The 21333-nt window shown below is 56.4% G+C and overlaps 8 protein-coding genes and 1 non-coding gene across 9 annotated transcripts; 6 read left to right on the forward strand and 3 right to left on the reverse strand.

The window, feature by feature from the left end:
- Positions 1-163: 163 nt before the first annotated feature.
- N657DRAFT_573271 (uncharacterized protein) lies at positions 164-503 on the reverse strand (the record flags this gene model as incomplete). The annotated part of the gene is made up of 2 exons (XM_062788955.1): positions 164-284; positions 343-503. 2 exons carry the CDS (start codon positions 501-503, stop codon positions 164-166), a joined length of 282 nt encoding a protein of 93 aa, XP_062647726.1.
- Positions 504-1808: 1305 nt separating this feature from the next.
- Positions 1809-6026, forward strand: N657DRAFT_596917 (eukaryotic translation initiation factor 3 subunit A). Its single transcript, XM_062790014.1, has 3 exons — positions 1809-2167; positions 2311-2574; positions 2631-6026. Exons 1-3 carry the CDS (start codon positions 2165-2167, stop codon positions 5574-5576), a joined length of 3213 nt encoding a protein of 1070 aa, XP_062647727.1. The 5' UTR covers positions 1809-2164; the 3' UTR covers positions 5577-6026.
- A 3258-nt stretch (positions 6027-9284) lies between these two features.
- Positions 9285-11184, forward strand: N657DRAFT_573237 (WSC-domain-containing protein; the record flags this gene model as incomplete). The annotated part of the gene is made up of 3 exons (XM_062788952.1): positions 9285-9855; positions 9911-10134; positions 10192-11184. The coding sequence occupies 3 exons, from the start codon at positions 9285-9287 to the stop codon at positions 11182-11184; spliced, it is 1788 nt and encodes a 595-aa protein (XP_062647728.1).
- A 220-nt stretch (positions 11185-11404) lies between these two features.
- N657DRAFT_671971 (uncharacterized protein) lies at positions 11405-12396 on the forward strand (the record flags this gene model as incomplete). Its single annotated transcript, XM_062795612.1, has 3 exons — positions 11405-12015; positions 12062-12227; positions 12266-12396. Exons 1-3 carry the CDS (start codon positions 11836-11838, stop codon positions 12394-12396), a joined length of 477 nt encoding a protein of 158 aa, XP_062647729.1. The 5' UTR covers positions 11405-11835.
- Positions 12397-13288: 892 nt separating this feature from the next.
- Positions 13289-13381, reverse strand: N657DRAFT_t86. Its single transcript has one exon. It is a non-coding gene; the product is annotated as a tRNA-His (tRNA).
- Positions 13382-16368: 2987 nt separating this feature from the next.
- N657DRAFT_545023 (uncharacterized protein) lies at positions 16369-16635 on the forward strand (the record flags this gene model as incomplete). Its single annotated transcript, XM_062787848.1, has 1 exon — positions 16369-16635. A coding segment is annotated over one exon (267 nt), but the record flags the coding sequence as incomplete, so codon positions are not given.
- Positions 16636-17907: 1272 nt separating this feature from the next.
- Positions 17908-18111, forward strand: N657DRAFT_546581 (uncharacterized protein; the record flags this gene model as incomplete). The annotated part of the gene is made up of 1 exon (XM_062787858.1): positions 17908-18111. A coding segment is annotated over one exon (204 nt), but the record flags the coding sequence as incomplete, so codon positions are not given.
- A 651-nt stretch (positions 18112-18762) lies between these two features.
- Positions 18763-19380, reverse strand: N657DRAFT_634127 (RNA polymerase Rpb6; the record flags this gene model as incomplete). The annotated part of the gene is made up of 3 exons (XM_062791254.1): positions 18763-18799; positions 18863-19267; positions 19343-19380. The coding sequence occupies 3 exons, from the start codon at positions 19378-19380 to the stop codon at positions 18763-18765; spliced, it is 480 nt and encodes a 159-aa protein (XP_062647732.1).
- A 355-nt stretch (positions 19381-19735) lies between these two features.
- On the forward strand, positions 19736-21259 carry N657DRAFT_656267 (uncharacterized protein; the record flags this gene model as incomplete). The annotated part of the gene is made up of 1 exon (XM_062794683.1): positions 19736-21259. One exon carries the CDS (start codon positions 19736-19738, stop codon positions 21257-21259), a length of 1524 nt encoding a protein of 507 aa, XP_062647733.1.
- Between the last annotated feature and the right edge of the window lie 74 nt (positions 21260-21333).

Raw genomic sequence — 21333 nt, forward strand, 5'->3', positions numbered from 1 at the left:
ACGCTGATCCTTTTCAAGCCGTCGTTGACAAAGCGTCCAGAGACTCCAGCGCGACCATACCGGGGGCCACGCACTCCACGCGTCACTAGCCACCGAAGCGTCCCGAAGCTCACCGCAGGAGTGGCCGTCCGCGCCTGAGTCGACATTATCTGAAATAGACGCCCTACATGACTATACAGCACCCGCCGCTCTGTTGTGGCGCGTAGGGGTCCTCTCCTTTCGGCACTGTGCCCCAAACGCTGGGCACCATGAAGTCCCTGGTGCTGTTGCAATAGGCAATAATGCTGTAGGGACAGAGAGTTAGCAGGTGCAGCAAAACAGGGGCCGACCACGAATCCTCACCTCTTGGCAGCCTGGCTCACGGGAATGCGTTCCCGGTCAAGGTCCTCGCGCAGCCGTGAGTTGAGCTCTGTCAGCCGGCGAAGCTTAAGGTCGGCCATGCTCTGCTTGTTCTTCTTGATCTGCGACGGATCGCCGACATCGCGGGATGTGTATTGAGGCATCTTGGAGGACGAAAAGGTGACGGCGGGGGAGAGCGGGTAACTCGAATCGCGGTTCGAAAATGGGCGTCGCTGGGGGGCTCCGGGTCTCGACAGCGGCGGAGGCGCACGCGGCGAAGGTACTTCTTGAGAAGCCCAGTAAACAGGGCAAATCGGCAGCAGCAGCAATCGGCTGGCGCCGCTGCTCTCGCTTGTATGCGAATCGGCGGCCGAAAATCGCTAGGAAGGGCGCGGTGTTCTTCGATGGTGGTGCTGCTGAGGTAACGAGGGCATGTCAGTCAACTGTCGCCATGCCAAATGGCTCTTCCTTCTCCTCCAATTTTTCGCATGCCCGGCCTTCCCTTCCCTTTACACCGCCAATTCTCTCCTTGCTTCCATTGCTCGCGATGTTGGCCAATTGAATTGACGTGGTTGCTCTCGCTGTCGGTCCGCACACTTTGCTCCATGCCGTATCATGCGGAAGCGGCACAATACACCGACCATGAGAAGAATGGATGAGCGACTGGACTTACCAAAATACCAAGAAGGAATCCTGGGTGCTGTGAGTGACGTCTGACGACAGATTCCAGACGCTGCAATTGATTGACTGGTAACGTTATTTGGTTGTTGGAATGCCAGAAGGCTACAAGTCTTGGAATGGGCAGATGGGATTGGCGCCGGGGAAGCGAAGGGGAGAGCAGAACTCAGGAGCGGACGCCAATGGCCCGTGCTCGATAGACCCGCTCAGGCCGGGGCAAAGAAAATGAGATGTCCAGACAAGGTTAGATTCGCCCGCTAGAAACATTCGATCGGTTACACTGCTCAGGGCCATGTCTCAAACTTCCAATTTCGATTCAGGCTTCTGTCGTGTCTTTGGCAGCTGTTTACGCGACACTCTACAACGGAGTTAAGAAAACTTGCGGGCTTTGAGGGGCCTATCAGAACTTCACAAGAGCACTTGTTTGCATCCGTTCTCTGTTTCCGTGCAGTAATCGAATTTAAAGTTCCAGGTCCATCCCCTACTGATCCTTGGACGTGCTGCTGTGTGCGACCACATCCCGAGTGCACGGCTGTTCTAACCCATATTGTTCCGTTAGAACTCCGGACTGCGACCTGCAAGACGAACCTTAGTGTTGAGGATCAAACAAACCCATCAATGCATACGTTGAAGAGGACGGGAAGACTTCAGTTGTGTGCAGAATTCTGACCGTGTTTGGGTCGCCATTTGCATTGTCAGTCACCGCGTTGCTATTGTTCCGTCTCGAAGCTGTTTATATGAGCCGTGATGCCCCTCCAAATTCTGGTCCGAGCAGAGCCCCACCATCTCTACTTCCGAGTCCGAACCATCTTGTTAGCTGATTGCTCATCACCAAGAACCGAAAAGAATTGAGTCTTGATGATTGAAGACATCTCCGAAGCTCCTAATATTTCCCTCATCTTAATCGGACAATCGCTATACTTATCAATCAGACTTCACTGTCTGCTTGTGACACCGAGTTGTCCCGGAGCGAATCACGTGACGTGCACTCCGCCCACAACAATTTCAGCAAACCAAACCAACCCGTGACTGCCTGGCCAGGGCTTTGGCAACGATTTCTTCACGAGGCGAAAATCCAATCTCTGGACAGTGCCAGCCAAGTCGCCAGCAACTCTCACGCTGCGCCGGCGTACTCTTGTTGCCCATCATGGTAAGTTGCCGATGCGATTGCATGAATGCGTCTTTTTCTTTGGGTCGGCAAACACTACCTACACCTCACAACCCCTCCCCGCTTTCGCATCGCCCGCTCAATGTCCCATTCTCTCGTTGACCGCCTGCTGACTGGTCTTGTAGCCTCCCCCACCGCACCAGAAACCCGAAAATGTCTTGAAGCGAGCCCACGAGCTTATCGGGGTCAACCAGGCCCCGGCGGGCCTTACCCTGCTGCACGAGCACGTCACATCGAAGAGGTCTCGCAATGTCCCGATCACGTCGCTGGAGCCCGTCATGCTCCTGCTCGTTGAGCTGGCGGTTGAGCAAAAGAAGGGGAAACTCGCCAAGGACGCTCTGTACCAGTACAAGAACATCGCCCAGAACACGAATGTTGGCACAATAGAGGTAGATTCATCCAGCTTGTTGTCGTTGAGCTGTGCATGTACTGACTGGAGATATAGCTCGTTTTGAAGAAGTTCATCGAGTTGGCCACCGAAAAGGTCACGGTCGCCCAACAAAAGGCCGAGGAAGTCCAGTCCAGTATCGAAGCCACCGCGGCCGCCGGGTCTGCGAGCGTTGAGGATCTCGAGGCTAGCGAGACCCCCGAATCCATCCTCCTGGCCACCGTCTCTGGCGAGCAGTCCAAGGATCGTACCGACCGCGCCATCGTCACTCCGTGGCTGAAGTTCCTCTGGGAAGCATATCGGACCGTTCTCGACATCCTGCGCAACAATGCCAGACTTGAAATCCTGTACCAGAGCACCGCAATGCAGGCCTTCGACTTCTGCCTCAAGTACACCCGCAAGACCGAGTTCCGCCGCCTCTGCGAACTTCTCCGGAACCATGTCCAAACCGCTGCCAAGTACTCGGCTCAGATGCATGCTATTAACCTGAATGATCCGGACACCCTGCAGCGCCACTTGGAGACCCGCTTCCAGCAGCTGAATGTCGCTGTCGAGTTGGAGCTCTGGCAGGAGGCTTTCCGCTCGGTTGAGGACATCCACACCTTGCTGAGCCTGAGCAAGCGCCCGCCCAAGAACATCATGATGGCGAACTACTATGAAAAGCTTACCCGGATCTTCCTGGTTGGAGAAAACTACCTTTTCCATGCTGCCGCCTGGGCGCGGTACTACAACCTGCTGCGCCAGTCCGCCGCCATGGTTGCCACTGGCCAGAGCAAGAAGTCCGACAACCCGCCTGCAAGCGAGGCTGACCTGCAGAAGGCTGCCACCTTCGTCGTCCTCTCGGCTCTGTCGATCCCGGTGATCAGCACATCGCGTTCGCGCGGTGCAATGGTCGACTTCGACGAGGCGAAGAAGAACAAGAACTCGCGCCTGACTCACCTCCTCGGCATGTCGCAAGCCCCCACCCGCGCCAGCCTCTTCCGTGACGTTCTGTCCAAGGCCCTACTGCGCCGCGCTCGTCCTCAGATCCGGGATTTGTACAACATCCTTGAGGTTGACTTCCACCCTCTGTCGATTTGCCAGAAAATCTCCCCGATTCTGGCTGAAATTGGTGCCGATGACGAGATGCAAAAGTATATTGCTCCATTGCAGCAGGTTATTCTCACCCGGCTGTTCCAGCAGCTCTCTCAGGTGTACGAGACGGTCGACCTCGAGTTTGTGCAGAGCCTCGCACAATTCCCTGAGCCCTTCCAGGTCACCCGCGGCACTATCGAGAAGTTCATCATGAACGGCAACAAGAAAGGTGACCTCGCCATCCGCATGGACCATGCCACAGGCGTTCTGAGCTTCGACGTCGACGTCTTCTCTTCGGCGAAAGCCGTTCACGCGGGCTCGGCTGCCGGTTCTGCCGAGAGTGAAACCGGCTCCGTGCAGCGTCTCCAGAGCACACCGTCTCAAATCGTCCGCTCACAGCTCACGCGCCTTGCCGAGGTGTTGTATACGACTTGCCGGTATATCGATCCCTCTCTCAACGAGGCGCAGATCAAGGCTCGCGATGCTGCTTACGCTCGTGCCAAGTCCGGTGCAGAGAAGGAACATCTCGAGATCTTGGCCAGGAAGGAGATCATCCAAAAGCGCAAGGACAAGGCTTCGGAGATCCAGGCTCAGAAGGAGAAGGAGAACGCACGGAAGAAGATGCTTCAGGAACAGGCGCTCCAGCAAGCCGAAGCTCAGCGCTTGGCCGAGGAGCAGAAAATTCGGGAGCAGAAACGGCTTGCTGCTGAGAGAGAGCAGATCAAGAAGAAGGAGGTTGAGGGTATGCTGAAGGATTTGAAGCTTGACGACGTCGATCTTGAAGATCTCGAAAACCTCGACAGCAACAGGATTCGCATGATCAAGCTTCAGCAGCTCGAGCGGGAGAAGAACACCATTGCTGAGAAGCTCCGCATCACCGGCAAACGCCTTGACCATTTGGAGCGTGCTTTCAGGAAGGAGGAAGCCAAGAAGCTTCCCGAGGACCACGCCAAACAGCGTGAGCGTGACCTTGCTGCTTACGAGCTGATCAAGGCCCAGACCCTCAAGGAAGCCGAGCTGAAGCACAAGGCGGACCTGGAGCTGAAGCACCGCCTGACCCGTTTGATGCCCTTCTACGAGTCCTTCCGGTCCGAGCTGCACGAGCGCCGCCGCGACATGTTCGAGAAGCGCCGCCGTGACGCCGAGCGCGAACTTGAGAAGCAAGTTAACCTCCGGAGAAAGGAGTACCGCGAGCGGAAGCTGCGCGAGAAGCGCGAGCGCGAAGAGAGGGAGCGTGCCCTGCGGGAAGCCGAAGAGCGCGCCGAGAGGGAAAAGGAGGAAGAGAGGAAGCGACAAGAGGCTCGCAAGGAGGAGCTTGCCAGGCTCCGGGAAGAGCGCGAGAAGGAGCGCGAGAGGGCAAAGGAAGCACAGGCCCGCCAGCAACAGCGCGAGGAGGAAGCCATGGCCAGGCGCAGGGCCGAGAAGGCTGCCGCGGCCGCTATGCCCATCCGGGAGCGCCCCGAGCCGATCGCCGCTGCCGCCGGTGGTCCGCCTCGTATCGCCCTCGCCGGCAACAAGCCCAGCTGGAGAGAGCGCGAGGCGGCCAAGGCGGCTGCTGCTGCTTCTGGCCAGGCGCCATCAGACAATGCTCCGCCCCCGGCACGCGCGGCTCCTCCGATGGAGCGTGCCGACTCCGGCGACAGGCCTGCCGCTGGCCCTCCGCGTTTGCCGCTCGTCAACAAGACCGGCAGCAGCTGGCGCGAGAGGGAAGCCGCTAAGGCCGCTGCCGGTGGTGCCGCGCCGCCTCCGGACCGTGCTGGTCCTCCGCCGCCCAGGGTCGCCTCTGGCCGTGGTGTGCCCATGGATCGGGCTGGCTCGGGACGTGGCGGCGACCGGGAGGACAACGGCCCCGCGCCGGAGCCTCTCAAGGCCAGCGGTGCTCCTGGCAAGTATGTGCCCAAGTGGCGTCGGGAAGGCGGTGGTAATTAGGAGATCCGAGGAGATGATGACCGAAAATTTGGAGCGAAACAGGATCAGCAAGGAATGGAGGTGTTCCCTTTTCACTCGTTGATAGGAATTGTTCATGATGCGCCCGAGCATACAACAAGCAGGTGGATTTGATTTTTTCTTCCTCGGTTTGGGGAATGAGCTCTCTCTCTATGTGTTCTCTCTCGGTTCACGGGACGCTGCGTTTGGTAGCATGTTAGAGTAGCATCATGCCGTTACGTCTCGTTTACGTGAGGTCGCGCTAATACGGGGGACATTGGGCAGGGCATGAAGTCAGGCAAGGCAGGCATGTAGTTGAGAATGGAACAACAAATGGTTGCCGTTGTATCTGTTTTTTGAAGAGTGTTGATGCTGTGCCTATTATCTTCTTTGGGTGGTGAGGAGATATGTTGTGGTGATGCTTTGGTATAGGTCAAGTTAAGGTGTGTTCGTCCTATGCCCTGCCTGATACGGCACTCCGTTCGTACTACTTCTTATTGTCATCTACCTATGATGCTGACGGGTTCATCAAGCAGCAAAGGCACTTGCTAGCAAGCACCACTCCTGCCGTTGGGCAGATACTCTTTCTCACTCAGCTCTCTCTAGATGATCAGGGACTGGGATGGCTAAGGTAGGTAGCTACCTAGGTACTGTAGTAGATAAGTGGCTATGGAGCGTATCATACGCGCGCTTTGTTTCCTCTTCTTCGGGGCGGGGAGGTGGGGAAGGAAGATGGGAGGAATTATGGCATACGGATAGGTAAGGTAGTTGGGGGTCTGTTGCAAGAGATGAAACTTGCTGAGGCTGGTGCTGGAGCTTAGGAGCGTTTATTCTGTACCTACGGAGTCTTCTTGTCCGCTCTGTTTGCTTTGCTCACAGTGGAAGAGGTTGGGGGCTTTGTTTGGTTTGCTCGCAGTGGAAGAGGTTGGGGCAGGAGATGAACTGATGGACATTCTCAGCATGACTGTGGTGAAGGAGGAGCGGTTGTGTGTTTGGGTGCGTGGATGGCTGTCGAGATGCAATGCAACAAACAGTCCATATAGATACTCTAGCGTAGATGTAGGATGCGATCCCATGTCGTGGGTTGTTCTGCGGTGGGTTGACCGTGAAACTGCTGTTGCCGTGTCTGTTCCTGTTTCCAGCTATGATGGTGGATGGCACCGGCGACTCTGCGCTTGCGAGGGAAGGGATCGGCGCCTTCGGCAGATCCGGGAGTTTCCAGGTGTGGAGCCGGGATCGGCGTCGTGCGGTCCACGATTTCAAGGGGTGTGGACTTGCTGGGGGGTCAAGGTTCTGTGAAGGGACAGTGTCTTGGCAACCCAGACGTTCTGTTCCTGGGATAGGCAAGCTTTGTTTGTGACGTTTCTTTTACTACGACGTTCTCAAGAGTACTTTGACAGGGCTTTCGATCTTGTCATCTGGCACGATGTTCATGTTTATTTTCTGAATGGAAGCCTGAATTAATGATTCTCCCTACTCAAGATGCGGCTCAGATTGTTCAAAATCGACATCAATTAACACCAGATGTACAAGTACATACAGCTCTCCGATAAACGCCAAGGTTCAGTGGAGGCAGCACAGCCTCACCGGAACCAACCTACCCAATGAAGAATCAATACTTGCTTGGGGTCATGGGCCAGGTTTGGGTGCAGCGGCAAGAAGAGAGGGCCGTATGCACGGGCAATGTGCCGTGAGGTCGCTACTATGCACAGGCATATCCAGTTGTCTGTCACTCTGTCTGCATCTGTGTGGTGCAGGTGTTTGTGTGTCTGTGGGTTTTTTTGTACGCGAAACCTGACCTCCTTCTTCACGTCTATCTGTCCTGCCAAGAGTAGGTGCATCCGTGCTCGGCTTTTGAGTTGATTCTGGGCGATGCTTGCGAGAGCTATATGGATGGGGTAGGCAATGGCCATGGATATGCCAGTGAGGTGGAAGAACAGACAGGTGGACAATCGAACCGGCAGATCTTGCTTTGGGTCTCCAAAAAAATCAGTGAGTGGAGCTCAGTGGAGGTGAGAATGCCTGCTGGCATGGCCACGGTGGGTCGGATAGTGGACTCAGCTCTCGTGTCAGGAACTCCGCTGGCCACCATGCTGAAAACAAGCCAAGCGCCATGGCGGTTTGTGGCGTCGAGCAAAATCCGGGGAAAACATCGTGATTGAGGGTTTACAAGCACATTCGCAAAGCAGCACTGCAGTTCTATTTGGACGTGTGATAAAGCTATTTTGAATCGTCATTTCTCACTTTTACCTTCTTCATTGAAGAGGTCTTTCAGCCCCTTAAAGTCCCCCCCTTTTCCAGCGTCACGGTTGCACCAAGCTTGGGTCCAATATCTGGTTCCGTTACCAAATCGGAAATTGGCGTCTGCAGCACACTGACAGGCTCGATGCACGTCAATATCACCGTCGCAGCGTATGCTGTCTGACCATGCAGGCAAATGAGAGAAGACACAAGTCGGCTGAACACAGCAGTTGACAGGTCAGACGCAAGAAACAACAAGCTGCAGAACCTCAATATTGTCTGCGCGTCTCCCTATGGCCATTGATGGCTCTGGGTTCTCGTCTAAAAATACCATATGTAACGCGAGGGAGAAAGAACCGGGTTCCTGGGCCGTTGCAGTGGGACGGCATCAATGTCGACATGCTTGGGGCCCATTACAAGGTGAGGACAGTGGTTGTGAGTGGAAAGGGGCCTCTTCCAACAGCATATTCTGTACCATCTGGACAGAACTCAACAGAGAGAGAGAGGATCTCTCTCATAATGACGGAGATCGGAAAGGTGGGGACGGGAGTGTTGGTCGGGAAATTCGGGGTCCAGGCTGTGCGGGGCGCGCTGGCCAGGCTCAATCCCGGTCCTCCCGCTAATGCAGGTACAAAGGACTCACCCAATCAATCCCAGCGATAAGGCGGCCAGGGTCGCTTTTGTTTCCCGTTTGAGAGGTGCCCTGGCCTGATTTTTGTTCCCCACAATGTCCACTCTGCCCGATTGAGCTGCATCCATGAGCTAGGTGTCCGAGCTGACCTTCAAGGCGATGCCTTCCATGAGCTCTTCTCCCATGGCTTGTGGCCCGTGGACTGCATGGCTTGTTTCACCACCTTTTAGCGCCTTCGGAGCATGTTGTGAGCTTGTGAGCACTGGGCTCATCAGCTTCTTGATGGCCTACCCTGTGATCCCGATACAGTCGAGCACACAGGGTCCTCCCCGCCTGGATCTCCCCACCTCTTCTTCATCGTCCAGGTTTGCACCGATTCCAACACCTTCCCCGCAACCTTCAGCACCTGCAGGCCGAGAATACCACAGTATGTTTGTCTGAGCACCTTGGCAGTCGCCGAACCAGATGCTGGGAACATCCGTCATGTCACGGCGCCACCGGTTGTTGACCAGGGCCGTGGAGTCCGGGACCTGTGAGCCAAGCCTCTTTTTTCTCTCAAGTCTGAATGCAACGCTGAGTCGTGCCCAGCCATCGCTTGCCGGCCCTAGTCCAATAGTTTGTGCTTCTTCCCTCTCTGGCGATGGATACATAAAGCACCTGTTTCCTAGATGTTTCTGGGAAGCACTCTCCTTTCTCCAGGGTCCTCCTCCACCTACACGAGCAAGTGAAGATCTCGAGATCTCCCCTTGTTCATCCATTCGTTACTCCCCACCTCCTAATACACCTACCGTACTGTTGCCCCGGCTCCAGTCAGACACTCGTTTTCTCCCCCAATCAATATGGCCGCTCTCAGGACCATGGCCGCCATGGCGGCAGTGGCTCTGGTCGGACACGTCCGGGCCACCGAGAGGCCGCTACCTCCCTGCCTTGACCCATTCCAGCCCTTCGTTTACTCGGGCTGCTTCCAGGACACGGGCAGCCCGCAAATCCTGCCCTACCGCAGCTCCGCACCGTCTGACACCATGACCGTTGAGAAGTGCACTGCCGAGTGCAAGGGCAACGGCTACCGTTATGCCGGCCTTGTCTACTACGGCGTGTGCTACTGCGGCCAGACCGTCAACGGCCCTGCTGTTGCCGAGTCCGAGTGCAAGCTTCCTTGCAACGGCAACTCGACCCAGACCTGCGGCGGAGACAACATCTTCTCCATCTGGACCGATCCAACCTTCGAGCCCATCGAGGATGTCACCATCGAGGACTACGACCCCCTCGGCTGCTACACCGACAACTCCAGCCTGGGCCGCGCGCTTAGCTACCGTCAGGACCAGCTCGACGCCGCCACTCTCACCACCGAGAAGTGTCTGCAGGCCTGCCGCGACGGTGGCTTCCCCTTTGCCGGTACCGAGTTTGGCGGTATGTCATGAGACCTGTGTGTGCCCTTGCCTGGAACCATCTGACACTCTCCTAGGCGAATGCTATTGCGGTACTGTTCTTGCCAACGATACGGTTGCCGCCCCTGCCGAAGAGTGCAACAAGCCCTGCAACGGCAACTCGGCCCAGACCTGCGGTGGCAGCGGCCGCCTGACCCTGTACGTGGCCGACGAGCTGCAATCGCTGCAGCCGTGCGGCTACGAGCCGCCCGTCTCGAGCAGCACCACCCTGCCCCCGTCGTCGACCACGTCGTCCACCTCGGTCCCTCCCGAGAGCTCAACTTCTTCGTCCATCGTGTCCACCACTTCGTCGACCGAGACCTCGTCCTCCCTCTCCTCCACCACCTCGTCGGCGGCGACCTCGACCATCACCTCGACCAGTACCACCTCCATCAGCTCGACTACAACCACCAGCAGCTCCGCTTGCGTGAGCACCACCGTTGTGCCGCCCCAGTGCGAATACAAGTGCGGCAAGTGGTGCTCGTCGCCGCTGCCCGACTGGGACGACGTCAAGACGTGCAAGAGCGCGTGGTCCACCTGCGCCCTCCAGGTGGCCTCGTGCTTCAAGCACGCCGGGTGGCCCGACGTGCTTGACTGCTTCGACTTTGGCGAGTGGTGCGCCGACATCTCCAAGTACTGCGACAGCAAGCCGTGGGGCGGCTGCCAAAAGTCCGACTTCTGGGGCAAGAAGCCCCCCAAGGGCGGCCCCAAGCCCTCGACGACGCTCACCATCACCACCACGTGCGCACCGGCGACCACCACCACCAAGCCCGTCACCACCACCAAGCCCCCCGTGACTACTACCAAGCCTCCTGTTACTACTACCACCAAGACCTCGTCGACCACCAAATGCCCCATCCCGACGCCAACCAACATCTGCGTCCAGCCATCGAACCCGCACTACGGCTACGGCCCGGGCAAGCCCGTCGGCGGCATCGAGATGCCCGTCGTGACGTGCAACGACCTGGCCGACGATTGGCCGGGCTACCCGTTCAAGCAGTATACCGACGTCGAGAGCCGCAAGTGCCGCAAGTACCAGCGCAACCAGTGCGGCAGCGCCTGCGCCGACGCCTGCAAGGAGCAGTACGAGGACTGCGTCGACGTCTATGCCGAGGGTTGCAAGCGCAAGCCGAACCGCGCGCGCGATAATAGCTACTTTGAGTTTGCCAGCAGCGTCGAGAAGAGGACGTACCGGTGGACCGACTCGTGGGACTCGGCTGTGTATAAGTGCAAGGCGCAGTACAGCGATTGCTTGAAGGTGAATAGGGGGATTACGGGCGCGGGCAAGTGTCCCAGGTTTGGTGGGTGGTAAATTCATACTTGAAGTGGCTTGGAGGATGGGTTTGTGGGAAGGGATGAAAAGGGATAGATGTCTTGACGAAAAACTGACCTGAAATGTAGCTTCTTACGCTCCTTAGTATATCCGTATATATTAATGCTTAGTGTCTATACACCGCATTGACGGACCGTTACTCTCAGTTGTATTGACCGTGACAACGGGGTTGGTTGTACGACAGGAGACGTCGCTTTGACTGCGTCAAGACTCGATCTAAGCAGCTTCATCCCTGAGCTTCACATGACCAGTAAGTCAAATACCATCCGGCACTGGCGATGTGTCTAGCCCTGTGGTACTTGCATGTATCTCCCAACCGGTCCTGCAGGATGCCCGACGGAATACCGTCTCGCAGGATGCATGACAGTACGGTGACGTAGAGACGCGCCTCAATACTGTTTAGGATACCGTGCTCTGCTGCAGATGGATTACGCGTCTGGCCCGATTGTCTAACCGGGCAGGGTATTAAGCCCAGTCTCGCCCTGTTCTTCGTTGCTTCGTCCGCACTCGTCTTTCGTACTTCAAAACGAGCGTAAACTGCTAGCCAACCCACAAGCGTCTTTGCCCCCAGCCCGATTAGCGTCGACCTGCCTATGAACTCGGGTTACAAAGCCAGCGACACGTATTGTAATGATCGCACTGAAACGAGACGACTTCTCGACCAACATCACGCCCAACATCACCATCCGATGTCTCGTCCTGTCCTACACGCACGCCGACTCAGACTGGCGGCCGGACCTGTCCTCCATCCCAGTCGACATGGCAATCCACTGCGGCGATCTAGTCGAGGAGTCCAAATTTTCGGAGTTCGTTGCGTCCATTCGACCTCCTCAAAACCATCAACGCGCCCCTGAAGCTGGTCATCGCCGGCAACCACGACTTCACCCTCGATGAGCCGCTCTTTAGGCGCAAGATCGCTGTAGCCGCGGCCCCGGTAGTGGAGCCAGACCTGGTCAAAAAGGCATTTGGCGACTGTGGCGAAGCCCAGCGTCTGTTTACCGACCCAGACACCAGGGAGGGGGGTATCGTCCCGCTCAACGAGGGCCAACACACCTTCCAGCTTGCCAACGGCGCCGTATTGACCGTTACGCGAGTCTGTACACGCCATCTCCGCATGCCGAGACGGGATTCCAGTACAAGCGCGACCAAGTCCACAACTTCTGGATTGGCGGAGTGTCGACATCGTCATGACGCACGGTCCGCCGAGGGAATTTCTCGACAGGGCCGACTCGCAGCAGCGCCGCGGGTGCGAGCGTTGTTTGTGGTCGTTGCTCGAGCCTGACCAAAAATGCACTGCTTCGGGCACATTCATGAGGATTGGGCGCCCAGTGGGTGGTGGTATGGCGAGGTAAGGTGGCGACGGCTCAGCCGAGCCATTTCACAGATATCGATGGTGCGCGGTCGGTTGCGCTGGAGAGTCTGGCTTCACTTAGCGGTAAGAGGAGGATGCGGGAAGAGGCTGAGGAGGCGGAGAAGAGGAAGCAAAAGATGAGGAGGTATAGGGAACGGGGTTATCTTCTGGCGGCGGAGATGGATGGCTGTGGCGGTGGGGGAAGGGAGAAAAGGAGAAGGAGGAGGACGGTGATGGTGAGATGCAGCAGCCGACGCTGTTCGTGAATGCGGCAATTCAGGGTCTGGAAGAGGGGCTCTAATTGCCGTGGGTGGTTGAGTTGGACTGCCTCAGTCTGGAGGGAAAGGGGGGGAATTCGCTGACCCAGAAAGGGGAGCAAACTGGGAATGATAAGCAGGGGATTGTTGGGAGTGCTAAGATCAAGGGGACTAAGAGAGCGTCTCCTGATAATCAAGATGAAGCAGAAAGGCCTGTGAAGAGAAGGAAATGAGATTGATCCGTTTGAGACAGACCGCTGTGTGAAAGGAGTAGGATAATTATGTGCGCGAGGAGCCTGATCGAGTACACGCGAAATTCCCACGACCCGCCGATGACTCTAATTCCATCCTGAACTCTAACAGTGCCGTCCGAAGTGTCATGAGGATGTCATTGCTCTTCAAGTAGCAACGCACTCGAGCTCAAAAAAGCCATGAATGACACCATCGATGGATGGTACCGCCAAACAATAATAAATGGGCGACCCCGGAATCGAACCGGGGTTTCTTCGGATCGTTTGTGTCGGATATCCGCCACAACGAAGCGTCCTGACCACTAGACTAGTCACCCTTTGATTATTATTGGGGGTAAAACAGAAAAATGTGTGTCACTGGTGCTGGTTGGGTGACGCGAGGTGAAGGTGTGGTTGGGTGTGAGTGGGTTCGTTCTGCACGTCAGCTGGTTCTCGATTCGCGATGCTGATGTGGATATTCAAACTTGACCGTGAAGATACTCGTACCCACTATCGCCTTTGGGCTTAGACTTTCCCTCGCCATTCCCACGAAGATGTTGCAGGACTGGATTTCCTATCCGGGTCCGCGTCGCTTAGTCATCAAACGGTTCCCACTAGGCTCCCACGGGTCCGTGTCGCTTAGTCATCGAACAACTGTATTAGTCACCACAAAAATGCATCTAACGCGGCCACCTCCCCATGCCCGCAACACCACAGCCGGCACCATCACCATGGCCACCTTCCCAGACGACTGCCTTCCTCCCGAACGCTATTTCGAGTCTCGACAGGCCGTATTTGAGTCAATAAATGCGTGGGTTAAGCCGAGAGGCTACGCTTTTACGACTCTAAGGTCAACGAAAGAGAAAAATGGCACGCCAACTGTCATCTACGCATGCGATCGGTCAGGTGATCCTCCAAGCGATAGGGAGCGTCAGAGAAGAACTACAACTCGGAAGACGCATTGCCCTTTCTCAGTTATAGCAAGAGAGACGACTGATGGCGGCTGGACCCTGAAGCATCGTCCCAATCAACGCTTTGCGGTACACAACCATGAGCCAAGCCAGCACCCATCGGCCCACTCAGTCCATCGGCCACTCTCTGGAGGTACATCACAGCTTGCAAGCTTCTCTAACGCTGGTATCTCGCCGAAGGAGATTCAGACACTCGTACGGCAGAGCGGCTCGCTAGCTACAAGGCAAGATATCTACAATCGGATCGCGGATGTATGTCGAGATGCATGCGAAGGTCAAAATGCAATTCATGCGCTAACCAATTGCGGGCGCGGAAAGGTGGCCGCGGTAAAAGATTGCCGCGTTAGATGCATTTCTGTGGTGATTACGGATGTAATACATTTGTGTGATGACTAGCGACACGGACCCGTGAGTCTAGTGGGAGACCGGCAGGCCCACATGTCAACTTCGGCTGGAGTTTATTGGAAGATGCAGATGACGGATGTCAGAAAAGAGGCCCGGCACTGCGGGCTCTCTGGTGAACGCGCGCTGTGGGTATGATGGCTGGTGGGGGGAGGAGGAGGAGGAGGAAGAGAAGCACTGACCACGGGCAGGACCAGACTTCAGCCAAGACAATGGTAATAGCAAACTGGGGACGTTAACGTTGCCTACAGTACCTGCTGACACCTAACCCTCGGTTGCTTGTGTTTGTTAACGTGGCACTTTGAGCTTCGTCCTGGTCAAAAAGAGAAAAAGGGATGCAAAGCCGAAAACTGCAGGAAGTGTGAAAGAAAGCTGTAGGTTGTTCCTCCCCTCCGAGTAAACATGGATCCTGTTGGAGTTCAGTTCTCGACCCACTTTATTTTAATCTTCGCAGCGTTCTCAATCTCGATCTTTCAGCCAGGTCAACACATTCAATCAGCAATGCCGGCCATCAGCAAGCCGGATAATGAACCGTGCATTACCCAGATACGACATGATCTCAAATGCCCTGGACGAGAGCGCGACCGAACGGGCGTGGCGTTTAGTCGATGCAATTACGACTGCGACGCAGTTGCTAACGAACGAGTTCGAGTAACGGTTGCTTTCTCCGCTGAGATTGACGCGACTACCAGGAAATGCTTATTCTGATAGGTCCTTTGGGGGTTCAACCCATTTCAGCTACCAAGGCAGCCCTCAGCTATACCATCAATCAAGGATGTCGTCCAGGACAGGGCATTTGCTCTTGTCGTCCGGCCTGCCGCTGGGAGGCGGCGAATGGCGCTCAACAACTGGACAGGAGGCAGCAACGCCGCAAGGATCTCGACCGAAAATGAAGCGGCATCTTCAGAGAACATCTTTCGACAAACGGCAACCTTGGGGCCCCGACTGGCGGTGCGTTGTAATTATCCATGACCTTCTCGGGCCATATCCCTCCTGCGACCAATCTCGAGAAAGCCACAATTCCACCGTTGCAGCAACACTGTGGTTCTGGGACAATATCCGGGCAATGGTTGTTTCCGCTTTGCGCAATGGCGATTGGATCCTGAATCCGAAGATCGAAGAGAGAGTGTGCAAGGTTTAGCTTCGGAAGCGAAGCACAAAATTCGACTTTAAGTAGCCGCAGAGCGCCCTGGAAACAGAGTTTCGAGGAGCTGATGGATTGGAGGGGCAAGGGAATGGATCTGAACCCCGAAGCCGAGCGGGCTCTCGACGAGCTTGCAAAGCATGAGCTGTCGTCGATCCCGATCCGTTCATTAGTTGATGCCGTCACCTCCAGGGATTTCTCCAGGCTGCACGTGGACTTCGTTCTTCTCGTCAAACTGGCCGAGAAAATGGCCAATTGCTCAGACGTCACTATTACCGACGCCCAACTCGATAATCTCCCGATAGATGTTCCGTAAGCGGCTGCCTATCGGCATTGACTGACGCTGAGACGGACCAGAGGGTCGCCGACGAGAAGTCACTTGCTAGCTGGTGCTAGCGGAGTAGGAGCCACCTTGCAATGCCTTCTACCGGTGAGCTTAGCGGCTGAGCCTCAGCCGCATGAGGCGTTCCCGCATCAGGTGCGTCAGGCAGACAACGGAACTTTTACCTTTACTTATTACGAGCAGCACCACTCTTTCTCCCAAAACCAACCCCCCAGACAAGGCGTTGGTCCTTCAAACGACCTGGTTCCTCAAACCGTCATATGCCAAAATATCGACCATTAGGCCAACACCAGAATCGTGAACGAGATGGGAGCCCAAATGTCACGGTTTCCTCCATACCATCCGCTTGGTACCGACGAGATTCGGGTGGTCGCATTTGATGACCAAGAAAAAACGTCGCCGACAATCCACCTCAAACTCCTTCATATCCTGCGGCCGAGCACTACCGGGTCAAGTTGGCCGCCTTATCACGCGCTTTCGTGGACATGGGGTCAAGGCAAAAGAGACCGCCAGATCATGCTCGACGGGTTGCCGTTTTACATAACCCAAAGTCTTCACGACGCCTTACATTATCTCCGGTCCGACGCCTCGTTTCGTAGTCCGTCGTCGTTGTTCCTCCTGTGGATTGACTTGATCTGTATCAACCAACTTGATAGGGATGAGAAGAGCATCCAGGTGGTCCGCATGCGGGAGACGTACAAAGATGCCTGTAAGGTCATCGTCTGGCTGGGCGACTACGCTGAGCGACGCGAAGCCTCAGGCGAGGTGGCCTCCTTTCTTTCCGACAACCTCCCGCCAATCCCGGACGGACACATGTATGTTAAGCCGCCGGAGTTCTTGCTCAAGCCAAGAAACGCCGTTGTCCTGCGCACACTCTGTCAAGACATCTTACGGCGGCCGTGGTGGTGGCGCATGTGGGTGATCCAGGAAGTCGCCTTCGCGCGCTCCATCGTCGTCATATGCGACACCCATCATTTCAGCTGGGAGCACCTCGTGTACATGGATCTGTGGATCAGAATGCTCAACATCAACATGCTGAATCCCGAGTCTGCGGAACTGGATGACTACACTCCTTACTTGCCCAACATCAACTTCAAATCCATGTACCGGCACAAGCACGTATTTGGCGGGAACATGGACATGCCGATTCTGGGGCTTCTGCAAAACGCGACCTCGTGCCTGGTGACGGACCCAAGGGACATGATCTACTCCCTGCTAGGATTGGCGACGGACATCAAATCATACCATCATCCGATCCCATCGAGCAGAAAGAAGAAGAAGAGGTGGGCGTGGGAACCCTGTGGGTACGGAGCGCGCAATCGTCCGAGAAACGCGCAATGCAGGATTCCGAATCCCGACATCGAGCTCCTGGTCGACTACGAGAAGAGAAGCGTGGAGCAAGTCTACATTGACTTCGCTAAGATCTACATCCGCACCCATGAGAAAACCCCGTTGGATGTCATCACCTTCAGCAGGTTCAACCCAACGCCGAAATACCTCCTGCCCTCCTGGGTTCCGGACTGGAGCAATCTGCGGGACGCCCCCAATTTGCGGGACACCGCCTGCTACAGTCTCACCACACTCCCGGTTATGTCGCCAGAAAGAGCCGTGGCCATCCCCCCCTATACTTACTGCGCATCTGGAAGCCGGTCCCAACAAGTCCAGATTACTCCAGACAACCACCTGTGCGTGGATGGAATACACTTTGACGACGTCACGCACGTCGGCAAGCCCTGGGAGGGAGGCGACTCTGAGAAAATGAGCCGTGTCCTCCAAGACTGGATGGATCTCGCCCTTGGCGACCAGTCCCAGAGAGCCTCCGATCCGTATCCGTGCAGCAGCCAGACTCTCCTTGAAGTCCTCAGCCGCACGATCACGGTGGATACCTCCTTGTCAGGCAGCCGATTCGCTCCGGGAGAGGGATCTCAGTTGCAGAAGATGCTGGCGAGTACCTCTCCCCTCGGTCCAAAAGAACGGCCAGCCATGTCCGATGCGTGGCGGGCAGTCGAGCTGCGCATCCTCCGCCGCCGGTTCTTCATCACATCCAAGGGATTCTTTGGGCTGGGGCCGAGAAACGCAAAGCCAGGGGATGCCGTCTTTATTCTCTACGGCTGCAGTGTCCCTGTTATCCTAAGACGCAGTAGGGAGTTCTGGACGTTCATAGGCGAGGCGTTCGTTGCGGGCATCATGGATGGCGAAGTCATTCAGGCTCACACTGCGGATAAAGCCAAACCTGACCACGGCCGAGAAGATGGGTCTAGTTCGTTGTTGAAGGGCACTGAGGAGAGCATTGAGATATGGTGAGCGATGGAGGCGGCGATGACTTGCTGGGAAAGTACGTTTTTGTCGACAGCAATTAGGCGACTTTACATAATGATAAAAGCCGTATGTGTGTGCTGTTCGACAAAATCTCCGCGAGCGCCCCGTGGATAGAAACTTGGGCTAGTCCATCCATTAGATGCTCAGCAATACAAGTATATCCTCCTTCGTGTGTCGTCAAAATGGCACCCGGGAAATCTTGGGCAAAGAACCAGTTCGCCTGACGTGACGAGCGTACATGATTGCTCTGGTTGACATACCCCGGGGCATTCTTGTACTCATCATCTTGCCATCGAAACCTGAACTCGATTGCGAATCGAGTTTAACAGCTTGAAGAGGGAGTCTTCATCGAGCAGGAAGCAACACCACCGACCAAGGCACAGGCAGGTCTCCAAGAGCCAGCTGGTACAGAGATTCGTGTGGTCTTCCTCCTTCCCCCTCATCACCCCCAGTTCCCAAAAGCAGTAAGCCAATCCCCCAACGCCCTCGCTAATGCAATCTTGGTTTTCTCTTTTCTTTCTCTACAACACGCAATCCGCTTCATTGAAGAAGCTCCTCGCAGGTCCAATCCTCATAGCTACAGTACACCATTAGCCAACCCACCCAGAACACACCCAGCCAGACCGGCAACATCACTTACTATCCATCCGGCAGATACCGGCGCACAATAAGCGGGATCTTCTTCTCCCTCAGCTCCTTGATGGCAATCTGTAGCGGGTCCGTCTCGCCCTCGAGGTCGACGAGCACGGGCGCGTTCATGCTGATCTGCAGCGCGCGCGTGCCCAGGATGCGTGCCTTCTCGTACTTTGTCATGAAGGGCGTCGTAGTGCGCTGGTCGTTGGGTATCTTCTTGTCCTTGTGCGACTTGTCGTTGCCCTTGCCGTGGTTAGCCGCCGCGTTGGGGTCGCCCGACGCGACCACGTGGTCATGCTGGTTCTCGCCCTCTTGCTCGGGTGCTCGGGCGGCCTCGTCCTCGTCGTCGGCCGGCTCTGGTTCCGGCTCGTAGTACTCGTCGGGGTCCTCGTCGAAGGCGGGTTCGTCGTTGCTGCGCGGTTAATCGTCAGTGGCTGGCGGGTTTTTGTGAATATGACGGGAGGTGGAAGTGGGGTGGGGAGCGTACAGAGGCTCGCGGTCGTCGTCTCCGCCGTAGTCAGACATCTTGATTAGTTTGAATTATGGCTAAGTGCAGCAGAAGAGTGGCTGTTGGCGATGGGCAGCAGTGACAAATACCGAGGTGAATGGGTGGCTGCTTTGTTAAAAGGTTACCGAACGCGGCTGTGAATGGAGGACCATGAAAAATTTGAGTGGGGCGGCTTGAGCGGATGAGGTTAGAAGTCAGCCTTGCATGTTGAGTAGACCACGGCGGGGTGAACTTAGCACCGTTGCCTGCCGGAACTCGACGCACCCACAAAAAAGTTGGGGAATTCACCCCAAATCGAACTTCAACTGTAGCTCTTCCATGCCTCAATTCGTATTTCTACAATCGGGCTTTCTCTCCCCTCCAGCCAGAGCCATGAAGCGAAGAGCTGCAGAAGAGGACGAAGACCCGCGAGGGCCTTCAAAACGGCTGCAAATTGCATTCCCCGGAGCAGCCGAAGTCGACTGTGCAATTGCAGCTCTCGCTCCCATTGACCGCTCGATGCCGGACAACGACGACCACGAAAATGACAACACCACGACCTCCTCCTCACCCCTGGCAACAACTGACGACGCCGAAGCAACAGCAACTCAACCGCCCACGCCAACCGCCACATCCATCTCCGCCACACCATCCACCCGCCGCGCCCGCAAATTCCCCTCGGACCTCAAAACCATCAAGTGCACCTACCCGGGCTGCCCCAAGACCTTCAACCGCCCGGCCCGGCTGGCCGCCCACCTGCGCTCGCACACCAACGACCGCCCGCACAAATGCCCGTATGAAGGCTGCGACAAGACCTACCTCGAGGAGAAGCACCTGGCGCAGCACATCAAGGGCTCGCACACGCACGAGAAAAGGTACATCTGCCAGGAAGAAGGGTGCGGCAAGGCGTTCGTCACGGCCACGCGGCTGCGGCGGCACGCCGCCGTGCACGAGGGCGCCGAACGGTTCCGGTGTCGCGGGTATGACGGGTGCAGCCAGAGTTTTCGGAAACATCAGACGCTGCAGCGCCACGTGCGGGTTGCGCATTTGGGTCTGGCGGCGTTTGTGTGCGGGGCCGAGGATTGCGAGGAAGGGTTTGATAGCGCGGGCGCGCTGAGGAGGCATGTGGAGCGGGAGCATGGGGAGGTGAAGTTTTGGTGCGAGGAGTGCAAAGAAGACGGGGAGGAGGGGGATGGGAGGAAGGTCGGGTTCCGCACGCTGCTGATGCTGCAGGCGCACATGCGCAAGGAGCATGTCAACTGCGTGTTTTGTGACGTCAAATGCGGGAGCCAGGCCGACTTGGAGCGGCATGTGGATTTGTATCACTCCGGGACGACGGTCGAGGACAGGAAGACGGTTGAGTGCACGTGGGAGGGCTGCGGGAAGAAGTTCACGCGCGTGTCGAACTTGAATACGCACATCCGGACGGCGCACGAGGGGCTGCGGTTTGTTTGCGGGCAAGTGGACACGTTTGGCATCGAGGACATTGCCGACTGGAATTGGGCTGAGGAGGGTTGTGGACAGGAGTTCATCAGCAAGTTGAAGCTCGAGGAGCATGTGCGCTATGTGCATCTGGGTAGGAAGCGGCCACCCAAGCTGCACACGGTCAAGTCGGCTCTGCCGGGCGAGGCCGACGAGATGTCTGCGGCTGTGCCGAGGAGGACGATCCCGTGCTCAGTCGACGGCTGCGAGGCCAAGTTCATTCGGCACTACGACCTCGACAGGCATCTGCAGAAGGACCATAACGAACTGCAAGAGGAGGCCATCGACCCGCGGTTGAAGGGGCCGACCGATAACAGCGAGCAGTTCTGGATCGAGTCGTCTCTGGCTGTGGCATACGAGCCGGGCTTTGACACGGAGTGGACCGAGATGCGGAGGCTCATCGACCTCGATGCCCTGGTGGATTCGAAGGAGTAGAGTCAACAAGGGCAGTGTTTGGGAGACATGGGTATTATAGAAGTACAGATATCCTGTTGCTGGGTTTTACTTTG

This window comes from Parathielavia appendiculata (assembly GCF_033297405.1).
Source record: "Parathielavia appendiculata strain CBS 731.68 unplaced genomic scaffold N657scaffold_6, whole genome shotgun sequence".
In the NCBI taxonomy this organism is placed as follows: Eukaryota; Fungi; Ascomycota; class Sordariomycetes; order Sordariales; family Chaetomiaceae; genus Parathielavia; species Parathielavia appendiculata.

What these genes read in the sequence shown, in the direction of transcription:
- N657DRAFT_596917 (XM_062790014.1), top strand. An exon ending in CGAATGTTGGCACAATAGAG is followed by an intron (nt 2,575 to 2,630) that starts GTAGATTCATCC and finishes CTGGAGATATAG; the next exon opens with CTCGTTTTGAAGAAGTTCAT.